General features: G+C 44.4%; 1 protein-coding gene across 1 annotated transcript in view; it reads left to right on the top strand.

The window, feature by feature from the left end:
* LOC106571757 (uncharacterized) overlaps nucleotides 1-27,908 on the top strand; it is a 96,388-nt gene that overhangs the window by 51,169 nt on the left and 17,311 nt on the right. Inside the window, exon 2 of the mRNA XM_014145182.3 lies at nucleotides 18,253-18,358. Coding sequence (XP_014000657.3) covers nucleotides 18,253-18,358 — 106 coding nt within the window. The remainder of the gene's footprint in view (nucleotides 1-18,252; nucleotides 18,359-27,908) is intronic.

The following is a 27,908-nucleotide window of genomic DNA, read 5'->3' as shown; positions in this document are numbered from 1 at the left end:
TGTAATTTTTTGTGAAGAATCAACAACAAGTGGGACACAATCATGAAGTGGAACGAAATTTATTGGATATTTCAAACTTTTTTAACAAATAAAAAACGGAAAAATTGGGCGTGCAAAATTATTCAGCCCCCTTGAGTTAATACTTTGTAGCACCACCTTTTGCTGCGATTACAGCTGTAAGTAGCTTGGGGTATGTCTCTATCAGTTTTGCACATCGAGAGACTGAAATTTTTTCCCATTCCTCCTTGCAAAACAGCTCGAGCTCAGTGAGGTTGGATGGAGAGCGTTTGTGAACAGCAGTTTTCAGTTCTTTCCACAGATTCTCGTTTGGATTCAGGTCTGGACTTTGACTTGGCCATTCTAACACCTGGATATGTTTATTTGTGAACCATTCCATTGTAGATTTTGCTTTATGTTTTGGATCATTGTCTTGTTGGAAGACAAATCTCCGTCCCAGTCTCAGGTCTTTTGCAGACTCCATCAGGTTTTCTTCCAGAATGGTCCTGTATTTGGCTCCATCCATCTTCCCATCAATTTTAACCATCTTCCCTGCCCCTGCTGAAGAAAAGCAGGCCCAAACCATGATGCTGCCACCACCATGTTTGACAGTGGGGATGGTGTGTTCAGGGTGATGTGCTGTGTTGCTTTTACGCCAAACATAACGTTTTGCATTGTTGCCAAAAAGTTCGATTTTGGTTTCATCTGACCAGAGCACCTTCTTCCACATGTTTGGTGTGTCTCCCAGGTGGCTAGTGGCAAACTTTAATCGACACTTTTTATGGATATCTTTAAGAAATGGCTTTCTTCTTGCCACTCTTCCAAAAAGGCCAGATTTGTGCAGTATACGACTGATTGTTGTCCTATGGACAGAGTCTCCCACCTCAGCTGTAGATCTCTGCAGTTCATCCAGAGTGATCATGGGCCTCTTGGCTGCATCTCTGATCAGTCTTCTCCTTGTATGAGCTGAAAGTTTAGAGGGACGGCCGGGTCTTCGTAGATTTGCAGTGGTCTGATACTCCTTCCATGTCAATTTTATCGCTTGCACAGTGCTCCTTGGGATGTTTAAAGCTTGTGAAATCTTTTTGTATCCAAATCCGGCTTTAAACTTCTCCACAACAGTATCTCGGACCTGCCTGGTGTGTTCCTTGTTCTTCATGATGCTCTCTGCGCTTTAAACGGACCTCTGAGACTATCACAGAGCAGGTGCATTTATACGGAGAATTGATTACACACAGGTGGATTCTATTTATCATCATTAGTCATTTAGGTCAACATTGGATCATTCAGAGATCCTCACTGAACTTCTGGAGAGAGTTTTCTGCACTGAAAGTAAAGGGGCGGAATAATTTTGCACGGCCAATTCTTCAGTTTTTTATTTGTTAAAAAAGTTTGAAATATCCAATAAATTTCGTTCCACTTCATAATTGTGTCCCACTTGTTGTTGATTCTTCACAAAAATATTACAGTTTTATATCTTTATGTTTGAAGCCTGAAATGTGGCAAAGGGTCGAAAAGTTCAAGGGGGCCGAATACTTTCGCAAGGCACTGTAACTGTTAATAAACAATGATTCATTTAAGATTGACTTTGAGTGTCGCATGTGTAGAATTTCCACTACAATTTGGCATCACGAAAAGGATGATTGATTCTGTCTGCGGTGCTTTCCAGTGGGGGTCTGCAAGGAAAACCGGTGGCACATTTTATGAAGCATGAGGGAAATTCCAATCTGACCAAAAGAGAACGAGGACCAGCCCAGACACTTACTGTGAGCTGCCCAGGAGTAGACACATCATCCATGAACAATTGAAGGACATGTCTCCTAAATTTCAGTAAGTCAATTTAACCTGTTATGGCTAGGGGGCAGTATTTTCACGGCTGGATAAAAAACGTACCCGATTTAATCTGGTTACCACTCCTACCCAGTAACTAGAATATGCATATACTTATTACATATGGATAGAAAACACCCTAAAGTTTCTAAAACTGTTTGAATGGTGTCTGTGAGTATAACAGAACTCATATGGCAGGCCAAAATCTGAGAAGGTTTCATTCAGGAAGTGGCCTGTCTGACAAGGTGTCGTTCTTCTTGTCTCTGTTTATTGAAGAGTGAGGATCTTAGCTGTCCCGTGACAATTCCTACGGCTGCCATAGGGTCTCAGAAGGCGGTAAAAAGCTGAATCGTGGCTTTGCAGGCTCTGGCTGAAACAAAGTAGCGCGTTTGGGTAGTGGCTGGTTACAGTACTGTGAGACTCAGGCTCGTGCCCGCGTCGACCGAAAGCTTTGTTTACTTTCCTCTGTTTAGCTAAATGGACATTCCCGGTCGGAATATTATCGCTTTTTTACGAGAAAAATGGCATAAAAATGGATTTTAAACAGGGGTTGACATGCTTCGAAGTACGGTAATGGAATATTTTGATTTTTTTTGTCACGAATTGCGCCATGCGCGCGACCCTTATTTACCCTTTCAGATAGTGTCTGGAACGCACGAACAAAACGCCGCAATTTGGATATAACGATGGATTATTTTGGACCAAACCAACATTTGTTATTGAAGTAGCAGTCCTGGGAGTGCATTCTGACGAAGACAACAAAAGGTAATCAAACTTTTATAATAGTAAATCTGATTTTGGTGAAGGCTAAACCTGCCGGGTGTCTAAATAGCTAGCCCGTGATGCCTGGGCTATGTACTTAGAATATTGCAAAATGTGCTTTCACCAAAAAGCTATTTTAAAATCGGACATATCGAGTGCATAGAGGAGTTCTGTATCTATAATTCTTAAAATAATTGTTATGCTTTTTGTGAACGTTTATCGTGAGTAATTTAGTAAAATGTTAGCAAATTCATCCGGAAGTTTGCGGGGGGTATGCTAGTTCTGAACGTCACATGCTAATGTAAAAAGCTGTTTTTTGATATAAATATGAACTTGATTGAACAAAACATGCATGTAATGTATAACATAATGTCCTAGGTGTGTCATCTGATGAAGATCATCAAAGGTTAGTGCTGCATTTAGCTGTCTTCTGGGTTTTTGTGACATTATATGCTAGCTTGAAAAATGGGTGTCTGATTATTTCTGGCTTGGTACTCTGCTGACATAATCTAATGTTTTGCTTTCGCTGTAAAGCCTTTTTGAAATCGGACAGTGTGGTTAGATAAAGGAGAGTCTTGTCTTTAAAATGCTGTGAAATAGTCATATGTTTGAAAAATTGAAGTTTTTGTATTTTTGAGGAATTTGTAATTCGCGCCACGCCTATCATTGGATATTGGAGCAGGTGTTCCGCTAGCGGAACGTCTAGATGTAAGAGGTTAAATGAATTTGTATAAAAAATAAATGATAAACCAATAAAATTAAGGTGAGTAATGCATAAAAAGGTAACCATAGTCTTATAGAAGGTTATTCACTCGTCTTATGAGAAGACTGGACTGAGTGCGTAACGGTACCATGGAAAAACCCTGCTGACAACTGTCTGTTGGTATTTATAAGAGAAGTGCCTACGTGGTCTGCAGCCACTTCTAATAGCATGGGGTGTTATTATATATGTATGTGAAAGATACATATGGTGCATAGGAATACATTAACAGACAATTATTGAAGATGCACATGGGGCAATAAGGGAGTTTACCAAGTGTGTTTTGGAATAGTACTAAGTGAATGTGGATGTGAAAGAAGTGTGAGTGTGGAAAGGACATGTTAAACTGATTGAAATTTGGATAATAAGCAAATTGAAATGTGGATAATAAGAGGATTGAAATGTAGCTATTAAGTACTGAGTGAATGACAGCTGTCAGGGGATGAGCTCCAGTGTGAAAGAGGTCTGAATGAATATCCCAACCAGTTCTGTGTGAGCTGAGTATTCCAGTTCTGTGTGAGCTGAGTTTTCAATCTAAAATGTTATCTATGGGGTTCTGTCCACCACTGCCCATCGTAGTCTGGGACTACTAGCACAAGGTGTTTTTGAGCATGGTGTGTTTTATATGTATAGGAAGTTGCGGCAAGAGAACCATTGAAGTTGATTATGGTGCATAGGATGTAACAATATAAATGTCCATGTGGTCTGAACCACTGATAATAGCACGACATGGGGTGGTGTGATGTAAATACCTAATTCCACCACCTCCCGTCGGATCTACAGTGACTTACGAAAGTAATCACCCCCTTGGCATTTTCCCTATTTTGTTGACTTACAACATGGAATTAAAATGGATTTTTGGGGGGTTTGTATAATTTGATTTAAACAACATGCCTACCACTTTGAAGAAGCAAAATATTTTTTATTGTGAAACAAACAATAAATAAGACAAAAAAACAGAAAACTTGACCGTGCATAACTATTCATCCCCCCCAAAGTTAATACTTTGTAGAGCCACCTTTTGCAGCAATTACAGCTGCAAGTCTCTTGGGGTATGTCTCTAAAAGCTTCGCACATCTAGCCACTGGGATTCTTCAAGGCAAAACTGCTCCAGCTCCTTCAAGTTGGATGGGTTCCGCTGGTGTACAACAATATTTAAGTCATACCACAGATTCTTAATTGGATTGCGGTCTGGGCTTTGACTAGGCCTTAAACCACTTGAGTGTTGCTTTAGCAGTATGCTTAGGGTCATTGTCCTGCTGGAAGGTGCACCTCTGTCCCAGTCTCAAATCTCTGGACGACTGAAACAGGTTTCCCTCAAGAATTTCCTTGTATTTAGCGCCATCCATCATTCCTTCAATTCCTTCAATGATACTGCCACCACCATGCTTCACTGTGGGGATGGTGTTCTCGAGGTGATGAGAGGTGTTGGGTTTGCACCAGACATAGCTTTTTCCTTGATGGCCAAAAAGCTCAATTTTAGTCTCATCTGACCAGAGTACCTTCTTCCATATGTTTGGGTAGTCTCCCAAATGCCTTTTGGCGAACACCAAACGTGTTTTCTTATTTTTTTCTTTAAGCAATGGCTTTTTTTCTGGCCACTCTTCCGTAAAGCCCAGCTCTGTGGAGTGTACGGATTAAATTGGTCCTGTGGACAGATACTCCAATCTCTGCTGTGGAGCTTTGCAGCTCCTTCAGGGTTACCTTTGGTCTCTTTGTTGCCTCTCTGATTAATGCCCTCGTTGCCTGGTCTGTGAGTTTTGGTGGTGCTTCGTGGGATGTATAAAGTTTCAGATATTTTTTTATAACCCAAACCTGATCTGTACTTCTCCACAACTTTGTCCCTGACCTGTTTGGAGAGCTCCTTGGTCTTCATGGTGCCGCTTGCTTGGTGGTGTCCCGTGCTTAGTGGTGTTGCAGACCCTGTGGCCTTTCAGAACAGGTATCCTGAGATCATGTGACACTTAGATTGCACAGAGGTGGACTTTATTTAATTAGTTATGTAACTTCTGAACGTAATTGTTTGCACCAGATCTTATTTTGGGGCTTCATAGCAAAGGGGGTGAATACATATGCATGCACCAATTAACAAGTTATTCTTTTCATTTCACTTCACCAATTTGGACTATTTTGTGTATGTCCATTACATGAAGTCCAAATAAAAATGCATTTAAATTACAGGTTGTACTGCAACAAAATAGGAAAAATGTCATGGGGATAAATACTTTTGCAAGGCACTGTACAGGTTAATGATAACATGTCTCAGGATCTCAATCGAGGGTTACATGTCTCAGAGGATAACATGACTCATTAGAGATAACGAAGATAACATGTCTCATCAGTGGAGTTTGATGGTATAACGCTATTATGTATGTGGAGATATGAAAGAAGAAAGTACTATTCCCGAATATGCTGTTACTAGAGATTGGCGCTGCATGACAAGACCAAGCTAAACAAAGGTAAAAAGAAAGGATATTGTCAGCACAAAATTAAGTCAAGGGTGATAGAAAATGCCAAATAATGGCCCCCTATCATATACACTGATAAAATATTGTATCATGTGTGAAAGGCATTACAAGTTTGAATTCCACCAAGTAGAAAGAGAAGAGGTGGAAAGGATGCTGCTGCTGTCTCGTTCTGATGATAGGTCAGGTCAAATCAAATTTTATTGGTCACATACTCATATTTAGCAGATGTTATTGCGGGTGTAGCGAAATGCTTGTGTTTCTGGGTGTAGCGAAATTCTTGTGTTCCTAGCTCCAACAGTGCAGTAGTATCTAACAATTCACAAAAATACACACATCTAAAAGTAAAGAATGGAATTGATAAATATTAGGATTTAGCAATGTCAGAGTGGCATTGACTAAAAGACAGTAAAATAGAATACATGACCGACCGGCTGAAATCGGTCTTATGTAGCAAATTGAACATTTTTTTTTTTTTACATTGTATAAAAGTAGAGACTCAGAGCTACAAAATGGTATATCATACACTGCATTTGAGGAACAATGGGAAAGTAATTCTGATTTGAAAGTTGATAAACTTGTAAACTCACTTGCCTTTCAATGTTTTGGTACCTACTGGAGAGCTCTCCTTTGTCCACACCCTTTCAATATTGTTCACACACTCTTAAGCCAGCCCCACCCATCTCTTTAAGGATTCACATGTGAAGTCATGTGCTAAGCAGTGAGTAGCGTAGTAAAGGTAGTAGCCTACAAAAGGAAAAATTCCAGGTAAACAGAAAGTGTCCAGATAAAAATATTTTATAGATATTAGATGATGCTTACCAAGACACACTTGTCTAAATGGATGTGTCATGTGAAAGAAATGCTATAACCTCCAGCCACATATTGCCAAGTGGATGGGTCTCTGCAGAAGGTCTAAACAGTACAGCCAAATGGTTACTTGCATAGTAGCAATATCAGAAATGGATAGTGTCAATATAAATAAAATAATAAACAGTATGTACAAGAACAATATCAATAACAAGAACAGTGACAGATTAGGTAGTTATTTGCATACAATCAGGGGTAAAGTGGCTGAGCACCAGGATAACAAAAAAATTGTAGCAGCAACATATGGCACTGCAGATAGTGCTGATTACTGGTCCGTCCGAACCAAGCATGAACAAGGGAATCTATATTCGGAGAGCCTGTTTCTGTCCTGCCCTTGACTTTGGTGCAGGGCATGTGATGTCCATAGCCTCTTTGTTGCAAAACTACCTGATTTTCTCAAAAACATCAGTTTGTCTAGCTGTCCAGTCCAGATGGTGCTTGTACAGGCTGATCATCTATGGGAGGAAGGATGTTCGCATTGCGCACCAGCTGAAACCTGATCCCGACTGAGTCCGGAAGCTCTTTGGCGATAACAACATCAGGCTCCAGAGCATCGAAGCTGTAAAACAGGATATAACAAACAAAAACATTTGACATTACAACCTTGCACAACATCATTTCACCTCCCAAGTTTAGATAAGAAGAACAACCTCATACAATGCAATGAAAATAATATTCACCTGAAGTGCTGGTACTGCTTGAACAGTGGCTGTGGAGTCAGGTGATGTTGTCAGCCATAGCTTTCCACCAGCATCGTACCATCCTCCAGTCCAACCATCTGTGGGATGTTGACCCCTGTCACGGTGCTGTCCTTCACAACACCAGCAATCTCAGACAAAGTGTTCATTCTGGTCTTTCTGAAGCGCTGCTTAATGAGGCCGAAGCACCAGTCGGGGGCAAACTTGGTGTGGCCTGTGAACAGGATGTGAATGTCCAGACTGTGGTGGAGCTTGCGCATGGTCCGCCAGGCACAATACCAGTGCACAAACTTGTTCTTGTTTTGGCCACTGCAGTTATCACAATTCAGGTCCACACGTGTCCCCCAACTCCGTAGTTGGTGAAGAAATGGTGCATGTAGTTGATGACTGCGCTGCTGCCTTTGCTGGATGACATGCCTTCGTCAATCAAGTAGTTGACTTGTTGTGGCAATCCTTCACAGCAAACACCAAACAAGCCACACTTGCAAGGAGTTAAAAAGTAGATGGGACCTTGCTGCATAGGGTCAGAAGGATAGTGCACCTGCAAACAACAAAGAACATTAAGATAAGTTAATGAAAAGAAAATGTAAGCCCGACTACACGTACCTCTGGAAAATAAAGAAAAAAATGTGAGATCAATAAAAGTAATGCCAATCATGTTGGAGGTCAATTAAATAATCAAAACATGTTGTTTATGCTTTACATACCAAGTGGCTGCATAGGGTCAGAAGGATATTGCACCTGCAAACAACAAAATACCATTAAGATAAGTTAATCAAAAGAAAATGTAACATAAAATGTAATGTCATTTTTTAATGCATCATTATCAGGTCATTGAAATAATCAAAATGTGTTGTTTATGCTTTGCATACCAAGTGTTGTCATCGATTACTTGTAGAGACGCCACACTGCTGCTTTTGTCACATGGGATGGCAGCAGCTTTCCACCTAAGTGTTTGGGTCCTGGGTGGCGTCCAGGTAATACTATTGCATTATCCTCTGCATAGTTGTTGATGAAGTTCACCACTCGCTGCAAGTCCTCATGCTTCAGGTGTAACCTGTGCTTGCTTGGACCAGCTCTCTTTTTGATGGGAGGCATTAGATAATTCTCCTTGTATGACTGGTGGAAGAGAGTCAGGCATGTTCTACTGATGCTGAAAGACAAATTCCAGATACAAATATTTTGGCATTATTATACAACAGTTAGCCGTAATCACCGTCAGACACACCTGGCTAACTTGATGGGTCATATAATCATCTGGCGAAATGGAGTCTTTTGTTTGCACATGCTAGCTAAACAATGATCCATAATCCTAATCCATAGAGTACTAGCAATACAAACCGATTGTCACAGCTAGCTAAACTTAACCAAATAGGTTCAATGTTAGCTAGTTAGCTAGCTAACATTAGGCTATTTAGCAATGCAAAATGGCATTCTGAGAACATTACTACACACAGATCTCAAACATAATGTTAGCTAGCGAGCCAGACATCTAACGTCAGATAGCTAGCTAACAGTAAGCTTTAATTTGCAATGAAAACAACTTTCTGACAAAATTAGAAACGTATAATATCTGAAACTGTAGCTAGACTCTTCCCCGCATACATAGATTAATGCTTCATGGCAGACTGCAACCCCTTTCATTAAATAAGATGTATTGTGTCGTTTCCATTTTGTTTGTACAGCTTGATTAGCATCAAGTCACTCTGGTTCACACTGACTGTGTGCAATGTCATAAGAATCAACTTCAACTTTAACCCCCACCCAAACTTTGACCATTTTACTCGCCCTAGCAGAGCTGGTTAGGCTGTTTTCATGTTATCCAGAGCGTTGGTGACTGTATGACAACAATTTATTTACGCTTTTTTGCGGATGTTTACTGACACCAGTCATTTTCAACCGGTATTGAACGTTCGTAAATTCATCAGTTATTCTGCACTCTGGCACACTCAGACGAGAATGCTCTGAAACAATTGTTGCAGTGACGTTCTATTGAAATTGATATTTGCATAGTTGAGTCTTTTGTTAAGTTTTACTACGCAATACATAAAAAAGCCTTGTTAGACAGGATTACCTATACAAACTGACCAGCTCAAATAGACGGAAGCGTGCTATATGGCAGACCAATCCAAAATCATCTCTCGGCTTGTCCAACCAACTCATAATCTCAGCCAATCATTGGTAGCGAGAAGGTTGCCCCCTTTTTGTGTAGCTTAACCAACTAGGCTTGTAATTTAACAATTGTATTCGTATTGACAGATGGCATACACGTTTGTTATTAAGGTACATGAAAGTTCACATGTTCGAGAAGGCATTTCTGCTAAAAAAAACAATTTTGATTTAAAAAAAATTATGTTTACATTCAAACGGTTCTCATGTGAAGTAGTGACCCGCGATATACGCCTCGTTTCCTGAAACAGGTCACATACAGTTCACATACAGTGTATACATATGTAATGAGTAAAGCAGTATGTAATATTATATTAAAGTGACTAGTGTTCCATTTTTAAAGTGACCAGTGATTTCATGTCTATGTACATAACGCAGCAGCATCTTGGAGAGTTCATAAATGAGCTTGACGCCTTGATAAGTTCCTTTCCTGAGGATGGCTTACCCCTCACAATTCTGGGTGACTTTAACCTCCCTATGTCTACCTTTGACTCATTTCTCTCTGCCTCCTTCTTTCCACTCCTCTCCTCTTTTGGCCTCACCCTCTCACCGTCCCCCCCTACTCACAAGACAGGCAATACGCTTGACCTCATCTTTACTAGATGCTGTTCTTCTACTAATCTCACTGCAACTCCCCTCCAAGGTAGTGGTCGGAGGACCACTACCTTGTATCCTTTTCCCTCTCGCTCTCCTCCAACACTACTCACTCTGCCCCTACTCAGATGGTATGGCGCCGTCGCAACCTTCGCTCTCTCTCTCCTGCTACTCTCTCCTCTTCCATCCTATCATCTTTTCCCTCTGCTCAATCCTTCTCCAACCAATCTCCTGATTCTGCCTCCTCAACCCTCCTTTGACTCTCTTTGTCCCCTATCCTCCCGGCCGGCTCGGTCCTCCCCTCCTGCTCCGTGGCTTGACGACTCATTGCGAGCTCACAGAACAGGGCTTCGGACAGCCGAGCGGAAATGGAGGAAAACTAGCCTCCCTGCGGACCTGGCATCTTTTCACTCCCTCCTCTCCACATTTTCTTCCTCTGTTTCTGCTACTAAAGCCACTTTCTACCACTCTAAATTCCAAGCATCTGCCTCTAACCCTAGGAAGCTCTTTGCCACCTTCTCCTCCCTCCTGAATCCTCCTCCCCCTCCCCCCTCCTCCCTCTCTGCGGATGACTTTGTCAACCATTTTGAAAAGAAGGTTGACGACATCCGATCCTCGTTTGTTAAGTCAAATGACACCGCTGGTCCTGCTCACATTGCCCTACCCTATGCTTTGACCTCTTTTTCCCCTCTCTCTCCAGATGAAATCTTGCGACTTGTGACGGCCGGCCTCCCAACAACCTGCCCGCTTGACCCTATCCCCTCCTCTCTTCTCCAGACCTTCTCCCTTACTTCACCTCGCTCATCAACTCATCCTTGACCGCTGGCTACGTCCCTTCCGTCTTCAAGAGAGCGAGAGTTGCACCCCTTCTCAAAAAACCTACACTCGATCCCTCCGATGTCAACAACTACAGACCAGTATCCCTTCTTTCTTTTCTCTCCAAAACTCTTGAGCGTGCCGTCCTTGGCCAGCTCTCTTGCTATCTCTCTCAGAATGACCTTCTTGATCCAAATCAGTCAGGTTTCAAGACTGGTCATTCAACTGAGACTGCTCTTCTCTGTGTCACGGAGGCTCTCCGCACTGCTAAAGCTAACTCTCTCTTCTCTGCTCTCATCATTCTAGACCTATCTGCTGCCTTTGATACTGTGAACCATCACATCCTCCTCTCCACCCTCTCCGAGTTGGGCATCTCCGGCGCGGCTCACTCTTGGATTGCGTCCTACCTGACAGGTCACTCCTACCAGGTAGCGTGGCGAGAATCCGTCTCCGCACCATGTGCTCTCACCACTGGTGTCCCCCAGGGCTCAGTTCTAGGCCTTCTCCTATTCTCGCTATACACCAAGTCACTTGGCTCTGTCATATCCTCACATGGTCTCTCCTATCATTGCTAGGCAGACGACACACAATTAATCTTCTCCTTTCCCCCTTCTGATAACCAGGTGGCGAATCGCATCTCTGCATGTCTGGCAGACATATCAGTGTGGATGACGGATCACCACCTCAAGCTGAACCTCGGCAAGACGGAGCTGCTCTTCCTTCCGGGGAAGGACTGCCCGTTCCATGATCTCGCCATCACGGTTGACAACTCCATTGTGGCCTCCTCCCAGAGTGCTAAGAGCCTTGGCATGACCCTGGACAACACCCTGTCGTTCTCCGCTAACATCAAGGCGGTGACCCGAACCTGTAGGTTAATGCTCTACAACATTCGCAGAGTACGACCCTGCCTCACACAGGAAGCGGCGCAGGTCCTAATCCAGGCACTTGTCATCTCCCGTCTGGATTACTGCAACTCGTTGTTGGCGGGGCTCCCTGCCTGTGTCATTAAACCCCTACAACTCATCCAGAACGCCGCAGCCCGTCTGGTGTTCAAACTTCCCAAGTTCTCTCACGTCACCCCGCTCCTCCGCACACTCCACTGGCTTCCAGTTGAAGCTCGCATCTGCTACAAGACCATGGTGCTTGCCTACAGAGCTGTGAGGGGAACAGCACCTCCGTACCTTCAGGCTCTGATCAGTCCCTACACCCAAACAAGGGCACTGCGTTCATCCACCTCTGGCCTGCTCGCCACACTACCTCTGCGGAAGCACAGTTCCCGCTCAGCCCAGTCAAAACTGTTCGCTGCTCTGGCACCCCAATGGTGGAACAAGCTCCCTCACGACGCCAGGACAGCGGAGTCAATCACCACCTTCCGGAGACACCTGAAACCCCACCTCTTTAAGGAATACCTGGGATAGGATTAAGTAATCCTTCTAACCCTCCCCCCCAAAAAAGATATAGATGTACTATTGTAAAGTGGTTGTTCCACTGGATATCATAAGGTGAATGCACCAATTTGTAAGTCGCTCTGGATAAGAGCGTCTGCTAAATTACGTAAATGTAAATGTACATCTTAGGTGCGGGTTGAGTTGCTGGGTAGTAGCCGGCTATTGATGGCTATTAACAGTCTGATGGCCTTGAGATAGAAGCTGTTTTTCAGTCTCTCTGTCCCAGCTTTGATGCACCTGTACTGACCTCACCTTCTGGATAATAGCGGGGTGAACAGGCCGTGGCTTGGGTGGTTGATGTCCTTGATGATATTTTTGGCCTTCTAGGTGTCCTGGAGGGCAGGCAGCATGGCCCCGATAATGCGTTGGGCATACCGCACCACATTCTGGAATGCCCTGCAGTTGCGGGCTGTGCAGTTGCCGTACCAGGTGGTGATACAGCCCGACAGGATGCTCTCAATTGTGCATCTGTAAAAGTGTGAGGGTCTTAGAGACCAAACCACATTTGTTCAGCCTCCTGAGGTTGAAGAGGCGCTGTTTCCTGGCACCACTCCGCCAGGACCCTAGCCTCCTCCCTGTAGGCTGTCTCGTCGTTGTTGGTACTCCGACTTAAAACCGTTATGTTGTTTGCAAACTTGATGATTGAGTTGGACACGTGCGTGGCCAGGCAGGCCAGAGGTGGATGAACGCAGTGCCCTTCTTTGGGTGTAGGATCTGATCAGGGCCTGAAGGTACGGAGGTGCCGTTCCCCTCACAGCTCCGTAGGCAAGCACCATGGTCTTGTAGCAGATGCGACCAGGCAGTCATGGGTGAACAGGGAGTACAGGAGGGGGCTGAGCATGAACCGTTGTGGGGGCGGCCTGTCAGTAAGTCCACAACCCAGTTGCACGGGGCGGGGTTCAGACCCAGGGCTCCTGAGCTTAATGATGAGCTTTGAGGGTACTATGGTGTTGAATGCTGTGCTGTAGTCAATGAACAGCATTCTTACATAGGTATTCCTCTTACACAGATGGGATAGGGCAGTGTGCAGTGCTATGGCGATTGCATCGTCTGTGGATATACTTGGGCGGTATGCAAATTGAAGTCGGTCGATGGTGTCAGGTAAGGTAGAGGTGATATGATCCATAACTAGCCTCTCAAAGCCCTTCATGATGACAGAAGTGAATGCTACGGGGCGATAGTCATTTAGTTCAGTTAACTTTGCTTTCTTGGGTATAGGAACGATGGTGGACATCTTGAAGCAAGTGGGGACAGCAGACTGGGATAGTGAGAGATTCAATATGTCTGTAAACACTCCAGCCAGCTGGTCTGCGCATGCTCTGAGGACCCGATAGGGATGCCTTGAGAGGGTTAACATGCTTTAATGTCTTACTCATGTCAGCCAGGGAGAACGAGAGCTCACAGTCCTTGGGAGTGGTGGCACTGTGTTATCCTCAAAGCGGGCAAAGAAGGTGTTTCGCTTGTCCGTGAGCAAGATGTCGGTGTCCGCGACATGGCTGGTTTTCAAATCAAATCAAATCCTTGATTGTCTGTAGACCCTGCCATATACTGTAGACCCTGCCACATAGGCAGGCGGGTAGCCTAGTGGTTAGAGCGTTGGGCCAGTAACCAAAAGGTTGCTAGATCGAATCCCCAAGCTGACAAGGTAAAAATCTGTAATTTTGCCCCTGAACAAGGCAGTTAACCCACTGTTCCTAAGCCATCATTGTAAATAAGAATTTGTTCTTAACTGACTTGCCTAGTTAAATAAACGTTAAATAAAATTTAAACATACGTGTTGTGTCTGAGCTGTTGAATTGCTACTCCACTTTGTGTACTGACATTTTGCCTGTTTGATTGCCTTATGGAGGGAATAACTACACTGTTTGTGTTCTACCATATTCCCAGTCACTATGCCATGGTTAAATGCGGTGGTTCGTGCATTTAGTTTTGTGTGAATGTTGCTGTCTCTCCACTGTTTCCAGTTTGGGTAAGTTAATAGTCACAGTGTGAACATCATCCCCTCATCCCCTATACACTTCCTGATGAACTCAGTCATTGTATATGTATATGCCAATGTTATTCTCAGAGGCTACCTGGACCATGTCCCAGTCTGCGTGATCAAAACAATCTTGAAGCATCGATTCCGATAGGTCAGACCAGCATTGGATAGACCTTAGCATGGCTACTTACTGTTTGAGTTTCTGCCTATAGGAAGGGAGGTGCAAAATGGAGTCGGGATCTGATTTGTCAAAGGGGGGGTCTTGTAGCCATCCCGGAAGGGTTTGAGCGTTTTAGCAGCATGAGTACTACAGTCATTGTGTTGATAGAACCTCAAGTTAAAAGTTAAAATCCCCAGCTACAATAAAGGCGGCCTCAGAATATGTGGTTGCCAGTTTGCACAAAGTCCAGGGTAGTTCCTTGAGAGACGTCATGGTATCGCCTTTAGGGGGAATATACACGGCTGTAACTATAACTGAAGAGAATTCTCTTGACAGGTAATACGGTCAGAATTTGATTGTGAGGTATTCTAGGTCAGGTGAACAAAAGGACTTGAGTATCTGTACGTTATCACAATCACACTATGAGTACTTAATCATGAAATATACACCACCGTCGTTCTTATTCCCGGAGTTCTTTATTTCTGTCTGATCGATGTACTGAGAACACAGCTGGCTGTATGGACGGGGACAGTATATCCAGAGACAGCCATGATTATGTGAAACAGAGTATATTACAGTCCCTGATGTCTCCCTGGAAGGAGATCCTCACACTGAGCTCGTCCACTTTATATTCCAGAGACTGAACATTAGCGAGTAATACACTCGGAAGCAGTGGATGGTAAGCACGCCTCCTGAGTTGGACTAGAGGTCCACTCCAAATACCTCTTCTCCGCCAGCGGCTTCTTGGAGCAGCCTAAGTTCAATTGCCCTGGGGGGTATGAACAAAGGATCCAATTCGGTAAAGTCATATTCCTGGTCGTAATGCTGGTGAGTTACCATTGCTCTGATATCCAAAAGTTCTTTACGGCTGGATGTCATAACACACAACAACATTCTGGGCTAATAATGTAAGAAAACAAAATACTGCAAAGTTGCTTAGGAGCTAGAAGCAAAGCTGCCATCTTGCATCCCAGGTACAAATAATCTTGACGGCAAATTGCTTAGAGTTACAACCAACCACATATTCACCCCAATTTTAATTGGTGCTTGGTGTGTGGGATGTGCCCAGAAATCTGGAAAGAGTCAAACGTCATTCCACTACCTAAGGGAAACAAATCTGCCTTCACAGCATGTTGCCTGTGTTAAGATGTGTTAGGATTCGGCATGGGCCTTCAGATCCTCAAAAAGTTCAACAGCTGCACCATTGAGAGCATCTTGAATGGCTGCATCACCGCTAATTGACGGCCTGATGATCAGTTGCCAAGTTGAATCAGTTGTGCTTCAATAAAACTGTGTACTGTTGGGGGTACTCGAGGACCAGAGTTGGGAACCACTGGCCTAAATTATGATGGCATTAGCATTATGGGCATTTGCAATGCACATTGTTTACATATTATTGAGCTTATGTGTTCTCAATTTAAAAATGATAACAGTAGTAAATGTAAACTCAGCAAATAAAGAAGCGTCCTCTCACTGTCAACTGCGTTTATTTTCAGCAAAGTTAACATGTGTAAATATTTGTATGAACATAAGATTGAACAACTGAGACATAAACTGAACAAGTTCCACAGACATGTGACTAACAGAAATGGAATAATGTGTCCCTGAACAATGGGGGGTCAAAATCTAAAGTAACAGTCAGTATCTAGTGTGGCCACCAGCAGCATTAAGTACTGCAGTACATCTCCTCCTCATGAACTGCACCAGATTTGCCAGTTCTTGCTGTGAGATATTACCCCACTCTGCCACCAAGGCACCTGCAAGTTCCCGGACATTTCTGGGGGGAATGGCCCTAGCCCTCACCCTTCGATCTAACAGGTCCCAGACGTGCTCAATGGGATTGAGATCCGGGCTCTTCGCTGGACATGGCAGAACACTGACATTCCTGTCTTGCAGGAAATCACGCACAGAACGAGCAGTATGACTGGTGGCATTGTCATGCTGGAGGGTCATGTCAGGATGAGCTTGCAGGAAGGGTACCACATGAGGGAGGAGGATGTCTTCCCTGTAACGCACAGTGTTGAGATTGCCTGCAATGACAACAAGCTCAGTCCGGTGATGCTGTGACACACCGCCCCAGACCATGATGGACCCTCCACCTCCAAATCGATCCCGCTGCAGAGTACACGCCTCGGTGTAACACTCATTACTTCGACAATAAATGCGAATCCGACCATCACCCCTGGTGAGACAAAACCTTGACTCGTCAGTGAAGAGCACTTTTTGCTAGTCCTGTCTGGTCCAGCGACAGTGGGTTTGTGCCCATGGGCAACGTTGTTGCCGGTGATGTCTGGTGAGGACCTGCCTTACAACAGGCCTACAAGCCCTTAGTCCAGCCTCTCTCAGCCTATTGCGGACAGTCTGAGCACTGATGGAGGGATTGTGCGTTCCTGGTGTAACTTGGGCAGTTGTTGTTGCCATCCTGTACCTGTCCCGCAGGTGTGATGTTAGGATGTACCGATCATGTGCAGGTGTTGTTACACGTAGTCGGCCACTGCGAAGATGATCAGCTGTCCATCCTGTCTCCCTGTTGCGCTGTCTTAGGCGTCTCACAGTACGGACATTGCAATCTATTGCCCTGGCCACATCTGCAGTCCTCTTGCTTCCTTGCAGCATGCCTAAGACACGTTCATGCAGATGAGCAGGGACCCTGGGCATCTTTCTTTTGGTGTTTTTCAGGGTTAGTAGAAAGGCCTCTTTAGTGTCCTAAGTTTTCATAACTGTGACCTTAATTGCCTTCCATCTGTAAGCTGTTAGTGTCTTAACGACCGTTCCACAGGTGCATGTTCATTAATTGTTTATGGTTCATTGAACAAGAATGGGAAGCAGTGTTTAAACCCTTTACAATGAAGATCTGTGAAGTTATTTGGATTTTTACGTATTATCTTTGAAAGACAGGGTCCTGAAAAAGGGATGTTTCTTTTTTTGCTGAGTTTATATATCCAGTGCATTCGGAAAGTATTCAGACCCCTTGACTTTTTCCACATTTTGTTACGTTACAGCCTTATTCTAAAATGGATTATATTAATGTTTTTCCTCATCAATCTACACATAATACACCATAATGATGAAGCGAAAACAGGTAAAAAAATTTTTGGGGCAGATTTATTAAAAACAGAAGTACCTTATTTACATAAGTATTCAGACCATATGCTATGAGATCTCAGGTGCATCCTTTTTCCACTGATCATCCTTGAGATGTTTCTATAACTTGATTGGAGTCCACCTGTGGTAAATTCTATTGATTGGACATGATTTGGAAAGGCACACACCTGTCTATATAAGGTCCCACAGTTGACAGTGCATGTCAGAGCAAAAACCAAGCCATGGCTTGGACAAAAAGATTTGTCCGTAGAGCGCCGAGACAGGATTGTGTCGAGGCACAGGTATTATTACTGCACAGTTTTAAATCTGAGATGGCACATGCCCTTGTGCCCCCTATCGCCATGACACCTCTGGGAGGTTTGTAGCTACTTTGTTATGAATTTGACATTATATGTCATTTGTTGGATGGAGGAATATTATTATGATACCTGTTTTTTTATTTTGAAACCTTGATGAAAACCATTTGTTTTTTTCTGCTCTCTTGACATGACAATGAGTGGATTGAATACTGTGCGGATGCTGTGCTTTACTGATGAGTATCTCTGCTGTATTGTTGGAGTTATCTTTCAGTGCTCTCTCTCCCCCCTTCCTCATCAGCTGCAGCAGAAGAATGGACTGATCTCCATCTCCAGTCTGAATGGGAAGGCAGATGAACAGACAGAGCTCTATGACCACTCAGAGGACAATACCCTGGCAGAGGAAGGTTAGAGAGACAGTTGTTTATTTATCTATGTGATTGTGATTATCTGTGAGCTTGTGTTTATGTATGGATGTGTCTGTTTGAGTTTGTCCCTGATCCTATTTGTGTGTTCGATGTGCAGGTGGGTGGGGTGTGTGTGAGAGAGTGTGTGTGGTATGGCCCCTGACTGACACAAAATACAATATCACCCATGTTCAGCCTCTGGCCCTTCGTGTGTGGGTGTGGGTGTCTGTGTGATCTGTAGATCCCTGCAACTATGTCCCTCTAGAGCCTCTTGATCCTTCACTAATCTTTCTGTCAATGCTGATGTAACGATCGTCTTAGAGACCAAGATGCAGCGTGGCACGTGTTCATGATTATTTATTTAAATCAAACAAACACAACAAAGGGAAATGAAAGCGCACAGTTCTGTCAGGTACAGAAACACAGAACAACTACCCACAAACACAGGTGGTGAAATGCTGCCTAAGTATGATTCCTAATCAGAGACAACGATAGACAGCTGCCTCTGATTAGTAGCCATATTCGGCCCAAAACATAGAATGCCCACCCCACACCCTGACCTAACAAAATAGAGAAATAAACCGTCTCTCTCAGGTCAGGGCGTGACAGTACCCCCCCCCCCCCCAAAGGTGCGGACTCCCGGCCGCAAACCTGAACCTATAGGGGAGGGTCCGGGTGGGCATCTATTCTTGGCGGCGGCTCTGGTTCGGGGTGTAGCCCCCACTCCGCCCGCTGATCCCCCCGCTTCTGTGTCGCCGGAGGAACGTGACCGTGACCGTGGATCATTGCCGGAGACTCTGGGCTGCAGGCCGCCGCTGAAGACTCTGGGCTGCGGGCCGTCTCAGCGGGTTCCGGGCTGCGGGCCGTCTCAGCGGGTTCCGGGCTGCGGGCCGTCTCAGCGGGTTCCGGGCTGCGGGCCGTCTCAGCGGGTTCCGGGCTGCGGGCCGTCTCAGGGGGTTCCGTACTGGGGACCGTTGCTACAGCCTCCATGCCATGGATCACCACTGGAGGCTTTGTGCCATGGATCATCACTGGAGGTTTTGTGCCATGGATCATCTCTACAGGCTCCGGGCCATGGATCATCCCTACAGGCTTCTTGCCATGGATTATCACTTGAGGCTCCGGGCCATGGATTATCACTGGAGGCTTCGTGCCATGGATCATCCCTACAGGCTCCGGGCCATGGATCATCACTGGAGGCTTTGGACCATGGATCATCACTGGAGGCTTCTTACGTGGCGCCGGAACGGGTCTCACCGGACTGAGGAGACATACTAACAGCCTGGTACGTGGAGCAGGCACAGGGCGTACCAGGCTGAATAAACTCACTGGAGGGAGAGTGCGAGGAGCAGGCACATGCTCACCACGATAAGCACGGGGAGTTGGCTCAGGTCTCAACCCTGACTCCGCCAATCTAGCCATGTGCCCCCCCCAAAAGAATTTGGGGGCTGCCTCTCGTGCATCCGTCCTTGCCGTGCTAGTTCCTCTCTTGCTGCCTTCACCTGCTTCCCCGGCAGGCTTCTGTATCTCTCCAATACTTGCCCCTGAGTCCAATCTATCCTCTCTCGCAACTCCTCCAGAGACCAGGAATCCATCTCCTCCCGGGCACGCTGCTTGATCCAGTTGTGGTGGGTAGTTCTGTAACGATCGTCATAGAGAGGTGACCAAGATGCAGCGTGGCACGTGTTCATGATTATTTATTTAAATCAAACAAACAAACTCGAACAAAAATAACAAAGGGAAACGAAAGCGCACAGTTTTGTCAGGTACAGAAACAGAAAACAACTACCCACAAACTCAGGTGGGAAAAGGCTGTCTAAGTATGATTCCTAATCAGAGACAACAATAGACATCTGCCTCTGATTAGGAACCATACTCGGCCCAAAACAAAGAAATACAAAACATAGAATGCCCACCCCACACCCTGACCTAACAAAATAGAGAAATAAACCGTCTCTCTCAGGTCAGGGCGTGACAGCTGAAGGGAAACCTACAGTCTCCTATTGGAGCTTTGAAACTGGTCCCTCACATGGTGACCAGACCGTCCGTGTGCAACATCGTGCGCCTTATTTTGTTCACCCACACCAGACGCGATCAGGACACGCAGGTTGAAATATCAAAATGAAATCTGAACCAACTATATTAATTTGGGGACAGGTCAAAAAGCATTAAACATATATGGCAATTTAGCTAGCTAGCTTGCTGTTGCTAGCTAATTTGTCCTGGGATATAAACATTGGGTTGTTATTTTACCTGAAATGCACAAGGTCCTCTACTCTGACAATTAATCCACAGATAAAAGGGTAAACCGAGTTTGTTTCTAGTAATCTCTCCTCCTTCAGGATTCTTCTTCTTTGGACTTTATATGGTGGTTGGCAACCAACTTTAAGGTGCATTACCAACTGGACTGGAGTGTGGACCTCAGTTCATCTTTCAATCACCCATGTGTGTATATGCTCCTAAAAACCAATGAGATGGCATGTGGGTATATGCTCCTAAAAACCAATGAGGAGATGGGAGAGGCGTGACATGCAGTGCATCTTGCATCACAAATAGAACCAAGTTCTATTTTAGCGCCTGGCTACGCAGACGCTTGTTGACGCGCGCAAGCAGAGTGGTGCAATGATTGAATAACATGTATGTGTACATTTATTTTGCAACCCTCGCACACGCGAGCCATGTGATCCGCATGTCACACACTCACATAGCCAACACACATCTGGACTGCGTGGAGGCTCAGTTGTTCTAGGTAATCTGGTGTAAGACTGTGTGTAGACACCTGCCCATTCACTTGAACTAGCCTGAAAGTCATTTGTTTGTGGGATCTTAACTAAAGCCAGGTAGAATTCCTCACGACCCTGCCCACTCTGTGTATGTGTGTTTGTTTATTTACGTTAAGGTTCCTAACAGGGTCTCCGTCTATCTGGGAGGGCTGCATGGGCACTTCCCTCCCTAAATATTTAGCAGGCCGTGACCTGACTCGAACAAAAGTGAACTTCGCCGTTTAATAACTCTGTTCTGCAAGGGGAAGGAGTAACTCTATGCTACTTTAAACAGAGAGATATGTCACATACCACACTGTCAAAAAGCCTATTTAATGAGGTGATGCACTGTATGTAGAGAATGATCTGGTGAGATTAGACATACAGCACATTAGGAAAGTATTCAGACCCCTTCACTTTTTCCACATTTTGTTACGTTACAGCCTTATTCTAAAATGGATTAAATACATAAAAATCCTCATAAATCTACACACAATACCCCATAATGAGAAAGCGAAAACAGGTTTTTCAAAATTTTTGCAAATTTTCAAACAGAAATACCTTATTTACATAAGTATTCAGACCCTTTGCTCTGAGACTCGAACTTGAGCTCAGGTGCATCCTGTTTCCATTGATCATCCTTGAGATGTTTCTACAACTTGATTAGAGTCCACCTGTGGTAAATTCAATTGATTGTACATGATTTGGAAAGGCACACTCCTGTCTATATAAGGTCCCACAGTTGACAGTGCATGTTAGGGCAAATGCCAAGCCATGTGGTCAAAGGAATTGTCCGTAGAGCTCAGAGAGAGGATGGTGAGGATGGCACAGAGAGGATGGCACAGATCTGAGGAAGGGTACCTTCCCTGTAGCTCAGTTGGTAGAGCATGGTGTTTGCAACGCCAGGGTTGTGGGTTCGATTCCCACGGGGGGCCAGCAAAAAAAAAATGTATGAAATTGTATGAAATGTATGCATTCACTACTGTAAGTCGCTCTGGATAAGAGCGTCTGCTAAATGACTAAAATGTACCAAAACACTTCTGCAGCATTGAAGGTCCCCAAGAACACAGTGGCCTCCATCATTCTTAAATGGAAGAAGTTTGGAACCACCAAGACATTTCGTAGAGCTGGTCGCCCGACCAAACTGAGCAATTGGGGGAGAAGGGTCTTGATAAGGGAGGTGACCAAGAACCCGATGGTCACTGACAGAGCTCTAGAGTTTGACTGTGGAGATGGGAGAACCTTCCAGAAGGACAAACATCTCTGCAGCACTCCATGCAAACATAGACTTGGAATCACTTGCCACTTTAATAATTGGAACGCTAGTCACTTTGTTTACATAATGCTTTACTCATCTCATATGTGTACATACTGTATTCTATTGTACTGTATTTTAGTCAATGCCACTCCGACATTAATTAATCTAATTTTTATATTTCCTAAATCCATTTTTTGACTTTTAGATTTGTGTGAATTGTTAGATAATACTGCACTGTTGGAGCTAGGAACACAAGCATTTCACTACACCCGCAATAACATGTTAAAACCTGTTAAGGATAGGGGGCAGTATTTTCAAATTCGGATGAAAAACGTGCCCAAATTAAACTGCCTCCTACTCAGACTCAGAAGGTAGGATATGCATATTATTAGTAGATTTGGATACAAAACCTGAGAAAAATCCAACCAGGAAGTGGGAAATCTGAGAATTGTAGTTCTTCTTTTGAATCCCTATCGAAACTACAGTGTCTGTGGGGTCATGTTGCACTTCCTAAGGCTTCAACAGCCTTTAGAAACTTGTTTCATCCGTCTCCTGTTACTGGGCAGAAAATAGGAGCTCAGTCTGAGGACAAAGGACTTGGTTATGCGCCAGCGCGCCGTTCCTTCTTTTTCTTCTTGAATGAATACGCTATTGTCCGGTTGGAATATTATCGACGTTTTATGTTAAAAAAGACCCTAAGGATTGATTGTAAACAACGTTTGACATGTTTCTACGAACGGTAATGGAACATTTTGACTTTTCGTGTCTGGATTTACGCTCGCGCGTTATGCCGTTGGATAGTGATCTGAACGCACGATGTCTGATTATTTCTGGCTTGGTACTCTGCTGACATAATCTAATGTTTTGCTTTCGTTGTAAAGCCTTTTTGAAATCGGACAGTGTGGTTATGTGTGAGAAATTTGAATTATGAGATTTTGGTTTTGGCGCTGTGCTATTTCACTGGCTGTTGTCAAATCAATCCCGCTAATGGCATTCGCGTGTTAAGGGGTCACTAAGAGGTTAAAATATAAGTGTTTTTAGGGATATACGGTGCATTCGGAAAGTATTCAGATCCCTTCCCTTTTTGCATATTTTGTTATGTTACAGCCTTATTCTAAAATTGATTAAACACATTTTTTTCTTCATCAGTCTACACACAAGTGAAAACAGTTTTTTGGGATTTTTGGAAAATGTATTATTAATAAAAACATACCTTATTTACATAAGTATTCAGATCATTTGCTATGAGTCTCGAAATTGAACTCCTGTATCAATTGATCATCCTTGATGTTTTTACAACTTGATTAGAGTCCACCTGTTGTAAATTCAATTGATGGACATGATTTGGAAAGGCACAACACTGTCTATATAAGGTCCCACAGTTGACAGTGCATGTCAAAGCAAAAACCAAGCCATGAGGTTGAAGGAATTGTACGTAGAGCTCAGATCTGGGGAAGGGTTCCAAAAAATGTCTGCAGCATTGAAGGTCCCCAAGAACACAGTGGCCTCCATCATTCTTAAATGGAAAAAGATTGGAAACACCAAGAGCTGGCCGCCCGGCCAAACTGAGCAATCGAGGAAAAGGGCCTTTGTCATGGAGGTGACCAAGAACCTGATGGTCACTGACAGAGCTCCAGAGTTCCTCTGTGGAGATGGGAGCACTCCACCAATCTGCAGCACTCCACCAGTCAGGCCTTTATGGTAGAGTGGCCAGACGGAAGCCACTACTCAGTAAAAGGCACATGACACACCACTTAGAATTTGACAAAAGGCACCTAAAGGACTCAAGATTCTCTGGTCTGATGAAACCAAGATTGAACTCTTTGGCTTGAATGCCAAACGTCAAGTCTGGAGGAAACCTGGCACCATCCCTACGGTGAAGCATGGTGGTGGCAGCATCATGCTGTGGGTATGTTTTTCAGCGGCAGGGACTGGGAGACTAGTCAGGATCGAGGGACTGATGAACGGTTGCAAAGTACATTGAGATACTTGATGAAAACCTGCTCCAGAGCGCTCAGGACCTCAGACTGGAGTGAAGGTTCACCTTCCAACAGGACAATGACCGTAAGCACACAGCCAAGACAACGAAGTAGTAGCTTCAGGACAAGTCTCTGAATGTCCTTGAGTGGCCCAGCCAGAGCCTGGACTTGAACCCGATCGAACATCTCTGGAGAGACCTGAAAATAGCTGTGCAGCAACACTCCGCATCCAACAAGACAGCGCTTGAGAGGATCTGCAGAGAAGAATGGGAGAAACTCCCCAAATACAGGTGTGCCAAGCTTGTAGCGTCATACTCAAGAACACTCGAGGATGTACTGAGTTAAGGGTGTGAATACTTATTTATTTATACATTTGCAAAAAATTCAAAAAACGTTTTTGCTTTGTCATTATGGGGTATTGTGTATAGATTGAGGAAAATATTTTATTAATTTTCGAATAAGGCTATAACGTAACAAAATGTGGAAAAAGTCAAGGGGTTTGAATACTTTCTGAATGCACTGTATATAATTTATGTTTCATTTAAATTGAAACTTTATGCTCCAATGTCTTAGTTTAATGTTTCTTTTGATATATTACCTTGTGTTTTTCACATTCTTTTATCCCTTAGAGAAATTGATGAGAAAGATTTTTCATTAGTTGGCTCTTAAAAGATAGGATTCTCTTCAGACATGCATTAAAAGCTAACATTAGCAAGGTTGTCAGAGGGAAAATTATTCATATTGAACTGTATTCTAATACCGTTGTTTTATGGATATATTGCATGTGTGTGTGTTTGTGGTGGGGGGGTTAGGGGCGTGTGTGTATTTATCTGGCAGATAGACAGTCAGGAGAGTGCACCTCAGTCACGCTCAAGGTCCTAAATGATATCATAACCGCCATCGATAAGAGACATTACTGTGCAGCCGTATTCATCGACCTGGACAAGGCTTTCAACTCTGTCAATCACCGCATTCTTGTCGGCAGACTGAACAGCCTTGGTTTCTCAAATGACTGCCTCACCTGGTTCACCAACTACTTCTCTGATAGAGTTCAGTGTGTCAAATCGGAGGGCCTGTTGTCCGGACCACTGGCAGACTCTATGGGGGTGCCACAGGGTTCAATTCTCGGGCCGACTCTCTTCTCTGTATACATCAATGATGTCGCTCTTGCGACTGGTGATTCTCTGATCCACCTCTACGCAGACGACACCATTATGTATACTTCTGGCCCCTCTTTGGACACTGTGTTAACTAACCTCTAGACGAGCTTCAATGCACTACAACTCTCCTTCCGTGGCCTCCAACTGCTCTTAAATGCAAGTAAAACTAAATGCATGCTCTTCAACCGGTCGCTGCCTGCACCTGCCGCCCGTCCAGCATCACTACTCTGGACGGTTCTTACTTAGAATATGTGGACAACTACAAATACCTAGGTGTCTGGTTAGACTGTAAACTCTCCTTCCAGACTCACATTAAGCATCTCCAATCCAAAATTAAATCTAGAATCGGCTTCCTATTTCGCAAAAAAGCATCCTTCACTCATGCTGCCAAACATACCCTCGTAAAACTGACCATCCTACCGATCCTCGACTTCGGCGATGTCATTTACAAAATAGTCTCCAACACTCTACTCAACAAATTGGATGCAGTCTATCACAGTGCCATCTGTTTTTTCACCAAAGCCCCATATACTACCCACCACTGCGACCTGTACGCTCTCGTTGGCTGGCCCTCGCTTCATACTCGTCGCCAAACTCACTGGCTCCAGGTTATCTACAAGTCTCTGCTAGGTTAAAGCCCTGCCTTATCTCAGCTCGTTGGTCACCTTAGCAGCACCCACCCGTAGCACGTGCTCCAGCAGGTATATCTCTCTAGTCACCCCCAAAGCCAATTCTTCCTTTGGCCGCCTTTCCTTCCAGTTCTCTGCTGCCAATGACTGGAACGAACTGCAACAAAATCATTGAAGCTGGAGACTCATATCTCCCTCACTAGCTTTAAGCCCCAACTGTCAGAGCAGCTCACAGATCACTGCACCTGTACATAGCCCATCTGCAAATAGCCCATCCAACTACCTCATCCCCATACTGTATTCGTTTATTTATCACATTCATCTTATGCACATCTATCACTCCATTGTCTAATTCGTATATTGTAATTATTTCGCCACCACGGCCTATGTATTGCCTTACCTCCCTTATCTTACCTCATTTTCTTCAACTGTATTATTGACTGTATGTTTTGTTTATTCCATGTGTAACTCTGTGTTGTTATATGTGTCAAACTGCTTTGATTTATTCTTGGCCAGGTCGCAGTTGTAAATTAGAACTTGTTCTCAACAAGCCAACCTCATTAAATGAAGGGGAAATAAAATAAAAAATAAAATTGATGTACTGGGCCGAACGCACTACCTTCTTTAGTGCCTTGCGGTCGAAGGCCGAGCAATTGCCATACCAGGAACTGATGCAACCAGTCAGGATGCTCTCGATGTTGCAGCTGTAGAACCTTTTGAGGATCTCAGGACCATGCCAAATCTTTTTAGTTTCCTTAATAGGCTTTGTCATGCCCTCTTCACGACTGTCTTGGTGTGTTTGGACCATTCTAGTTTGTTGGTGATGTGGACATCAAAGAACTTGAAGCTCTCAACCAGCTCCACTACAGCCCCGTCGATGAGAATCCTTTTCCTGTTGTCCACAATCATCTCCTTAGTCTTGGTTACGTTGAGGGATAGGTTGTTATTCTGGCACCACCTGGCCAGGTCTCTGACCTCCTCCCTTTAGGCTGTCTCGTCGTTATCGGTGATCAGGCCTACCACTGTTGTGTCATCTGAAAACTTAATGATGGTGTTGGAGTCGTGCCTGGCTATGCAGTCGTGGGTGAACAGGGAGTACAGGAGGGAAGGAGGTCCCTGGGGGGCTCCAGTGTTGAGGGTCAGTGTGGCAAATGTGTTGCTACCTACCCTCACCACCTGGGGGCAGCCCGTCAGGAAGTCCAGGATCCAGTTGCAGAGGGAGGTGTTTAGTCCCAGGATCCTTAGCTAAGTGATGAGCTTTGAGGGTACTATGGTGTTGAACGCTGAGCTGTAGTCAATGAATAGCATTCTCACATAGGTGTTACTTTTTTTTGTGAATAGCATTCTCACATAGGTGTTCCTTCCGCTTTCCCTGTTTTGTCCAGGTGGGAAAGGGCAGTGTGGAGTGCAATTGAGATTGCATCATCTGTGGATCTGTTTGGGCGGTATGCAAATTGGAGTGGGTCTAGGGTTTCTGGGATAATGGCATTGATGTGAGCCATTACCAGCCTTTCAAAGCGCTCTATGGCTATGGATGTGAGTGCTACGGGTCTGTAGTCATTTCGGCAAGTTGCCTTCATGTTCTTGGGCCCAGGGACTATGGTGGTCTGCTTGAAACATGTTGGTATTACAGACTCAATCAGGGACATGTTGAAAATGTCAGTTAAGACACCTGCCAGTTGGTCAGTATATGCCCAGAGCACACGTCCTGGTAATCCGTCTGGCCCCGCAGCCTTGTGAATGTTGACCTGTTTAAAGGTCT

This window comes from Salmo salar, chromosome 15, assembly GCF_965601325.2.
Source record: "Salmo salar chromosome 15, fSalSal1, whole genome shotgun sequence".
In the NCBI taxonomy this organism is placed as follows: domain Eukaryota; kingdom Metazoa; phylum Chordata; class Actinopteri; order Salmoniformes; family Salmonidae; genus Salmo; species Salmo salar.
This window is presented reverse-complemented; position numbering and strand designations above follow the sequence as displayed.